Here is a 9,141-nt window from a genome sequence, read left to right as displayed (position 1 = left end):
TAGTGAATTTCTTGCTCAAGTAGTAGATAGCCTGCTCCTTCCTTCCTGTAGCATCATGTTGACCGAGAATACACCCAAAGGAATTATCTGTTACTGAAAGATATAGAAAGAGAGGCCTGTAAGGTTCGGGCGGTACCAACACGGGAGGGTTGGACAAATACTCCTTGATTTTTTCAAAAGCTCGTTGACAATCTTCTGTCCATCTGACAGCAGCATCCTTCTTCAAAAGTTTGAAAATGGGCTCACATGTGGTTGTGAGTTGAGCAATAAACCTGCTGATGTAGTTCAACCTCCCAAGTAGACTCATGACTTCGGTTTTATTTTTCGGGGATGGCAAATCTCGAATGGCTTTTATTTTGGAGGGATCCAATTCGATTCCCCTTCTACTGACAATAAAACCCAGAAGTTTTCCAAATGGAACTCCGAATGCACATTTTACTGGATTAAGCTTGAGGTCATATCTTCGCACTCTTTCTAAGAATTTTCTCAGATTTTGCACACGATCAACTTGTGTTTTAGACTTGATGATTACGTCGTCGACGTATACTTCAATTTCTTTATGCATCATATCATGGAACATGGTGGTCATAGCCCTCATGTAAGTCGCCTTTAGCATTTTTAAGACCAAATGGAATGACCCTGTAGCAATAAGTTCCCCATGGAGTGGTGAAAGCAGTTTTCTCAGCGTCCTCTTCATCCATCAAGATTTGATGATACCCCGCATAACAGTCCACAAAAGATTGCATCTCGTGTTTTGCACAATTATCAACTAGGATGTGGATATTTGGCAATGGAAAGTTGTCTTTTGGACTAGCCTTGTTCAAATCCCGATAGTCAACACAAACTCTTGTCTTTCCATCCTTTTTCGGCACAGGAACAACATTTGTCAACCAAGTAGTGTAACAAATAACTTGGATCACCTTTGCATTCAATTGTTCCATTATTTCTTCCTTGATTTTTTCACTCACGTCCGGTTTGAATTTCCTTCTTTTCTGTTGGACGGGTGGAAAATCAGGATAAACGGGCAACTTATGAACCACTAAATCAACACTCAAACCTGGAATGTCATCATAAGACCAAGCAAATACATCTTTGTATTCAAACAAAAGTTCTATTATCTCCTCTCTAATTTCCTGATCATGTAAACTTATTTTTATTTCCTTAATATCCTCGGAACTTCCCAAATTGATTGTCTCAGTTTCACTAAGATTAGGCTTCGGTTTGTGCTCAAACTGTTCCAGTTCCTTATTAATTTCCCTAAAAGACTCTTATTCATCATATTCCACCTCTTGACTTGGTGATTCAAGAATAAACAACTCTTTTAAATCAGGGAGTGAATTCCGCATGCATGTCATGTTATCAAAGCCGTCATTTACAGAACTGAAAAATAGAGAATAAGAATTAAGGGAGGAAAAAAAAAACAACAAAATTTACTATGAAACTGAAATTTCATTTCATTGACATCAAAAAGGGACAGAAGGGTTGACAATAACAAAATACTTTGAACTATTCGGACCACAACCCTGAGAACAACAAAATACAAAAGAGTAGCAAAACAAACTACCACAACTCCTTCCTTATGGGGAAAGGAGTGGCTTCCCAATTGCTTAACTCAAAACCTGAGCCCACGAGCTGCATATTGGCATGACTTGTGCCTTCACCAACTTGGACCATATTTACTTCACAAAACAACTGACTGAGATCCTCAATAATTTCTTCAATGTCTTCAAGAGTGAATGAATCTTTCAATTCTGGACCCTGAGGTTTGATAAAAGAATGAGAAATATGGGGAATCGGTTGTGGCAACGACCAATCAATCCTTTTGTGGTTCTTAGCTTTATCTCCATTTCTCTTGCTTTGTTTGTATCCGAGGCCAGAGGTGCCTTGGTTTTCTAAAAGAGTAATGGGATCCACGATTCCTTGCGAATATACTCCCAAACCTTTACCGGGTTGATAACCATATTTGAGCATCGTCATTGCTACCATTGAAGCGGAAGAAGAGATACATGATTGGATGATAGATTCTCCTTCTTTAAAGCGATCGACTGATACAACCTCAAAAGACTGGTAAACAACAGAATCACATCCTTCCCTTGCCTCAATGTATGGGACGGATGGATCTCTGTAAATAGGTGAATCATCTTCCCCATGAACAGTGATTTCCTGATTGTTGTATTCAAACTTGACAACTTGATGTAGAGTTGATGGGACGGCTCGAGCTATGTGGATCCATGGCCTTCCTAGTAGAAAATTATAAGATGTTTCCATATCCATTACTTGGAACACAATCGTAAAGACTACTGGACCAATTGTCATGTTTAACTTGATTTCACCAATGGTATCCCTCCTTGAGCCATCATAAGCTCGCACAAATACATTACTGGGGCGAATTCTGTCAATGTTAACTTTCAAGCTTTGTAGCGTAGAAAGAGGACATATGTCTACCCCTGACCCTCCATCTATCATGACCCTCTTTACATAGTAACCTTCACAAGTCACTGTAAGATGCAAAGCTTTGTTGTGTCCAGCTCCCTCCTTGGGCACCTCATCATTAGTGAAAGTGGTGGCGTTTGACTCGAAGACGTGCTTGGTCATATTCTCCAACTGATTTACTGTGGTCTCTTTTGGCACATATGCTTCATTCAAAACCTTATTCAACACAAGACAATGTTCTTCTGAGTGCAAAAGTATAGACAACAGTGAAATCTGTGCAGGCGTCTTCTTCAATTGTTCCACGACAGAGTAATCTGGAACCTTAAGCTTTTTTAGAAATTCTACATTTTCTTCTTCAGTAACTGCTTTCTTTAGTGGTACTTGGATATTTTCAGTCATCTTGCCTTTTCTTAATTCTTCTGGTGAATAACATCTTCCAGAGCGTGTCAAACCCCCCGCTTCGTCAACTTCTTCGACAATCTCCTTTCCTTGATAAACCACTGCGGTTTTGTTATAGTTCCAAGGGACAGCCTTTGAATCAATTACTGGAAGCTGTTGAACGGGCTTAACAAAAATAGGCTCTTTCAACTTGGTCAAGCCACTTTGGTCATGTTGTGTTAATGAAAAGCCTTTTGATACATACAACTTTGGCATAGCTGCTCGAACTTCAATCCCCATTGAAACCCTCGGGATGCACAAGACTTTGGTGTCAAGATTGACACCTTCCGCACTCAGAGATGCAACTGGTTCTAAACTCTTAATTGACTTGTCTTCTTCTCCGATCTTCCTAAATAACTTTCCCATTTTGCTGAGGAGTTTGTACTTTTAATCATCACAAACCATACCCACTAAGTTGTTTTCAGCTGGAAGTGGGTTATTGGTCACATTGGGAGTGTTTTGATCATCTGTCACAACAACAACTCCATGCTCGATCAGCTTCTCTATTGCTCCCTTCAAGGTCCAACAATTATCAGTGCTGTGTCCTGGGGATCCTGAATGGTATTCACATCTTTCATTGGCTTGGAAACCTAGAGCATTTGGATTCAGACGATGTGGTGGGATACACTCAATCGCTCCTATCTTTCTTAACTTTTGAAACAAGCTGGAGTACGACTCCCCCAATGGAGTGAATTTCTTTTTCTGTGCTTGATCTTGAGCATAATTCTGCATAAGAGGAGAGTTGTAAGGGACCTGATAGGGTGGCCGTTGTAGGCGAAAGTTTCCTTGAGATGGGGTCCGAAAATGTGGGCAATTGGGAGGATGCACATATGACTGAGCATTTAAGACCGTGTACGGAGATGGAGATACTGGATAGTGAGGGGCATAAGGGTAGTAATGCTGAGGATAGCTAAGTTGTCCCTGAACTGATGTGTAAGGACAACTAGACTTTCTCTGAGCTCCCCTTGACCCTGATGCCAGTGAAATAACTTCCTCTTTCCTTTTACGATTTCCAAAACTTGTTGAACCACCTTGAATGGCCTGTGTGGTAGCTTTGATTGCTGCCTGGCTCACGATCCTTCCTGTTTTGAGACCACTTTCGACCATTTCCCCAATTTTGATTGCTGTGTGAAACGGTCTTCCCATTGCGGCTGTGAGGTGGTGGAAGTAGTCAGGATCTTGAGCCTCTATAAAGATATCAACTAATTCTTGCTCATTTAATGGGGGCTTAACTCGGGCTGCTTGTTCCCTCCATTTGATAGCATATTCTCTGAAGCTTTCACTTGGTTTTTTTCTTGTATTGGAGAGTGTATTACGATCTGGCATAATGTCGACATTGTACTGAAATTGTCTAACAAAATCTTGAGCCATATCATCCCATATGTGCCAGTGGGAAATCTCTTGGTCTATAAACCATTCTGAGGCAACACCAGTCAGGCTCTCACAAAAATAAGCCATGAGCAATTCTTTTTTACCCCTGCACCCCGAAGTTGATTACAGTATCTCTTAAGGTGGGCTATGGGATCACCGTGGCCATCATACTTATCAAACTTAGGGGTTTTGAACCCAGGTGGCAGGTGGACATTTGGGAACATACACAAGTCTTTGAATGCGACACTTTTGTTCCCTCCTAACCCTTGCATGCTCTTCATGTGTTGCTCGATGCTTTTCATTTTTTTCAACATTTCTTCTTGCTCTGAGCCTGGAGTGGGCCTCTCAACATCAATGGGGGAGCCGAATTGAATAGATTTAGGGCCCCCAAATGCTATCCTAGGAGTATAGTACTGCTCCGGATGAGTGGTGAATTGTCCATCTTGAGCCGCTCTTTGCGTCACAGTCGGTTGTGGGAGTGTATAGACCGGTGCAGCTGTTGTGACAGTGGGAGTATTCCTGAATGGCATGCCTTGAGGACGTGTTGTTGATGGCCCGGCCCCACAATTATCAAATGGACCATACCCTGGAGGGAAGAAAGGTTCTGATATTGGGACCTGAGAAGATGAAGATCGGATACTAGTGATCTCAGGAAAACCAAGAATAGATGTTGGTGGTTCTTGTCCATTGGCCTAGGCTTGCCACAATTGTTCCATAATATGTCTCAACGTCCGATTTTCTTCAACAATGACTGTCTCTCTTGTTGTTGAATCAATTGGAGTATCCGCTGGATTCACCATAGTTTCAGTATTGGTTGTCATTGACGCTCTTACCTTAGACCTGGTAAAGTACGGGTGCTCTGCCAGTTTACCACAAACCTAACCACCGAAAGCTAACTATAGTTGATGTGAAATGAACAAACTTGCTAGGGGTTAGACAATTTTATAAATCAATCACACACTTATTAATCACATAGTAACATGGGTTCAGAAGGCCATTGTTTCATCCCATCTTTGCTTTGCTTATTGTCCTTTTTTTTTTTGGAAAAAGAAAAAGTTTTGAAAAATAAATTTTATCGGACCCTTTGGAGGTTGCCTACGTATCATGTTACTGCATGAATCATATCATTACGTAGTTCAAAAATTTAGACAACTCAAAAAGATTAATTTGGAATTCATTTGCCAAAACTTCAAGAAAACAACAAAATCAAAAGGTTTAAACACAACCCGGATCAACATAATATCCTTAAACACCAAATTTTAAACTGAAAACCAAGTCTTTCAACAAACAAAATGAAACGAACAACAAAAAACAACTAAACCTTCTCTTCAATCTTCATCACTTTCTTGGGGCTTTCTTTTTCCTCTCAAGGTCTCATACAAATTCAGCAACACCTTCGACAGATGGGGAACAATGATCCGTGCTTGCTCAGCCACTTCTTGATCATTCATACGGCGCTGATTTTTAATAACATAGGAGGTTTTATCTGCCAGTTGATGAACTTGAATTCTAGCCCTTCCCATGTTTTGATGACAGTCATTTAACAAACCCTGTTGATCACCCAGATTATTCCTCAAGAGGGCCTCTCGCCCTTCTGCTGCTTCAAGTTGATGGTGAAGTGTTGCTCTCTCGATGATCAATTGTCTTTGCCCCTCTTCGATATCAACATAATGACTGATTTTGCTCTTACATTCTTCTAACTGATGCATCCAACACGATCTTTCTTTCTCAAATTTTTCCTTATGGCGCTTAAGTTCTCCCTTTTGATAGTGCACGACCTCATCGGATTCCACTAAGTCCCTCTTCAATCGAGAGATCTCAAAACTCTGCTCCTTTTTTATCTGTCGTGCCAAGTGGATTCTACTATGCAATTCTTCCTCCAATCGGGCTAATCTTCCCTCTGCATGCTTCAATTCTCCTTCCATATCTTGCAACTCTAACTTGTTATTTTTTCCTCTTTGGACCTGTACTTCTTGCCGTGCAATGGTTGCTTTGGCCTTCTCCAACTCTTTTTTCAAATGTCTTATAATATGTTGATCTCTTCGTTTTCTGCTGGATCCTTTGGGAGTGTCACCAAATGTCATTGGATCACGAAACCACGATAGGTGCCCAGGAACCACCTTTCCTTTATCTTTCTCCATAATCATTTCACTTAGCTCAGAAATAATACTCCTGTACCAAATCTTCATAATCTCTTCGCTATTAAAAGCAAAACCTGGTGGAGTGTCATATGCAAACCTACTCATATCATCATTGGGTGGGATTTCTTGAACTTTGGCTAGTTGACGCATAACCCGAAGTGGGGCATATGGTTGAACACCTCTAAGACCAATCAACACAAGAAATGAGATACCACTAGACATGCTAATGATATCCTTAGCTGGGAACCAGTTTTAATTTCACACTATTTCATCAGATGTGATCACTGAAAGTTTTTCTTCACACGCTATTATTCCTTTTGGAAAATCAATTTTGGCTTCCCTTTCCTTATGAGAGGAAATATAGTTGCACCAATCTGGAGTAAATCTAGGCGCACGATCATGGTGATAAAGGTGTTCCAAAAACCATATTTGGAGCAAAATATTACAGCCTTCAAAGTACATTTCCCCACTTAAACATTTAGTCAATGCACGAAATATATCTGCCAGGATCATAAGAATAATAGTTGGACTTTCCATTGTGGTCAACACCTTCACCACACCAGCCAGACGAATGTCAATATGCTTGTCCCTTTTGGGGAAAATAATGAGCCCCAAAAATACGACCATAAAAGCAAAACATCCATTTGCCTTTCAAGCCTCTTCACCCCCTTGATTACTCAATTGGTTTCAATAGTTCTTGAAACCATCCCTTTGGCCGTATCTCTGGTATAGAAAGTCCAATAAGACCCACCCATTTTTCAAACTCTCTTTCTCTATTTGATTAATTTTGAGCAGTTCCAGAAATTTTTTGGCATCAACATGTTTCGGAATTATGGGTCTTTTATTGCGTAGATCGACACCTCGAATAGTAGACCCCTTCCCCATGAAGCCGGCAATTTCTTCCAAAGTTGGTGTCATCTCACAGTCAGAAAAATAAAATACATTATTTTTGGGATTCCAAAAAGGAATCAATGCCTCGACCACATCCCTTCTAGGGTCAATCTCCATAAGATGCACTAAATGCCCCAAGTGTTCCTTTACTCTTTTTTTCTCATGACTTCCCATGTCTGTCCACCATTGCCATAAATCTTTTGGTATAGTATCTACGATCATGAACTCTGGAATTCCTTCGCTTCTAGGCCTTTTTGAACCTTGTCCTTTTGTCGATGGTGCCATTTGTACCTTTAAATAGAATCCAATAAATTTTTTTATGACAAAGTCTAACAGAGTGAAGAAAGAAAAGTAAAAAAAGTTTTTTTAAAAAATAAAATAAAAAAACACCAATTTTTACAAACACCGAACCCTTGAAGGGATGCCTACATATCTCTTTTTAGTGAGAATCAGGTGTGCGTAGTTCATAAAAGAAAAACTTCTATTAGGGAAGACTACCCCTTTTATTTTGAATTTTTTTTAAAAAAAAAAATTAAACTCACAAAGCTATTTTGAAGATGGTCAACAATGTCAAGGCCTTCTGAACCAACTATTTTTACATAGCATATAAAATGAACATTTTGATCTAGCATGGATACATATCTTAAATTTCGCTAGGTCAAATGTACATGATGAAAGAAAAAAAAAGAGCATACCTGAGACATTTTATCTAGGTTTAACATTTATAAAGGTGTCTAGACAAGCTTACTCGAGCGGACAACTCGAGTCGGGGAGGGTCAGCGTACCGGTAGCAGAGCTATTCCGGCTTAACTGGTGATCCAACCCCGCCTAACATGTGTGACAACCTAGAATCAGGAGCGTAACCGCACACTGACTTATCCTAGACAGAAGTCCTGTGGAGCGTAACCGCACACACAGTGTATAACAAAATTACAGAGACTCAGAGAATGTGTAAGAGAAATACATTATATACAATACAATATCAAACAATGAATTGCTGAAACAACACAATTAGCATCCAAACATAAAATTTATCCAAATAAACAAAATAGCCAAAAAAAAAGTTAATGTACAAAGCTCGAATTCTAAAAGAAGTGATCCCCAGCGGAATCGTCAAATCTGTCACACCTCTTTTATTTTTTTATAATTGTTGAGGATATGACGGGTTTTTTTTTAAATTTTTTTTTGTAGAGTCGCCACTTGGAATTGAGTTTTTAGGTGTTCCAAGTCACCAGATAGTTCTTAGTTTAAAATAAACAAAAAAACTTTTTTTTTTGTCTACGAAAAACAGAGATTGGGTAAGGAATTCTATTGACCGGAGGAAAGGTATGAGGCACCCCCCGAGTCCCGTGGTTCTAGCACGGTCGCTTTATTAACTTATATTTGGCAAAAATAATTTATTTATTTAATTTTGGATAAAAGGAGAAAAAGTGTATTAATTACTATTTTCTTAAAAAAAACTGATTGGCCTAAGAGCGTAACCGCACACAAGACCCTTCTTTTTAGAAAAGAATACAGACCAAGGATCGTAACCGAACACATGATGGTATTTGAAGTTTTATTTAATTTTTTTAAAAAAAAACGCAATAATTAATTACTCAATTTTTAAAAAAAATAATGATAAGAATGAATAAAAGAAAATGGTACAACATATAAACTAAGAAATGATTAGTATTTATTTATTTATTATAATTAAAAAATTTCTAGCATTTATATTTATGATTTTACCAAAAGAAAAAAAAACAATTAAGTTTTACTACTAGACAATGACAACAAAAGAAGGAAAACAAAAAAAAACTTTCATAAAATTACAATTAAACACTCTTTTAAACTAATGATATACTAGTTTTAATTTCTTTATTTTTTT

General features: G+C 38.8%; 1 protein-coding gene across 1 annotated transcript; it reads right to left on the bottom strand.

The window, feature by feature from the left end:
- Positions 1–569: 569 nt before the first annotated feature.
- Positions 570–3,237, bottom strand: LOC114075333. Its single transcript, XM_027913816.1, has 3 exons — positions 1,565–3,237; positions 1,287–1,380; positions 570–1,232 (listed from the first exon to the last, which is right to left on the bottom strand). Exons 1-3 carry the CDS (start codon positions 3,235–3,237, stop codon positions 570–572), a joined length of 2,430 nt encoding a protein of 809 aa, XP_027769617.1.
- Between the last annotated feature and the right edge of the window lie 5,904 nt (positions 3,238–9,141).

Source organism: Solanum pennellii, chromosome 12, assembly GCF_001406875.1.
Source record: "Solanum pennellii chromosome 12, SPENNV200".
Taxonomy (NCBI): Eukaryota; Viridiplantae; Streptophyta; class Magnoliopsida; order Solanales; family Solanaceae; genus Solanum; species Solanum pennellii.
This window is presented reverse-complemented; position numbering and strand designations above follow the sequence as displayed.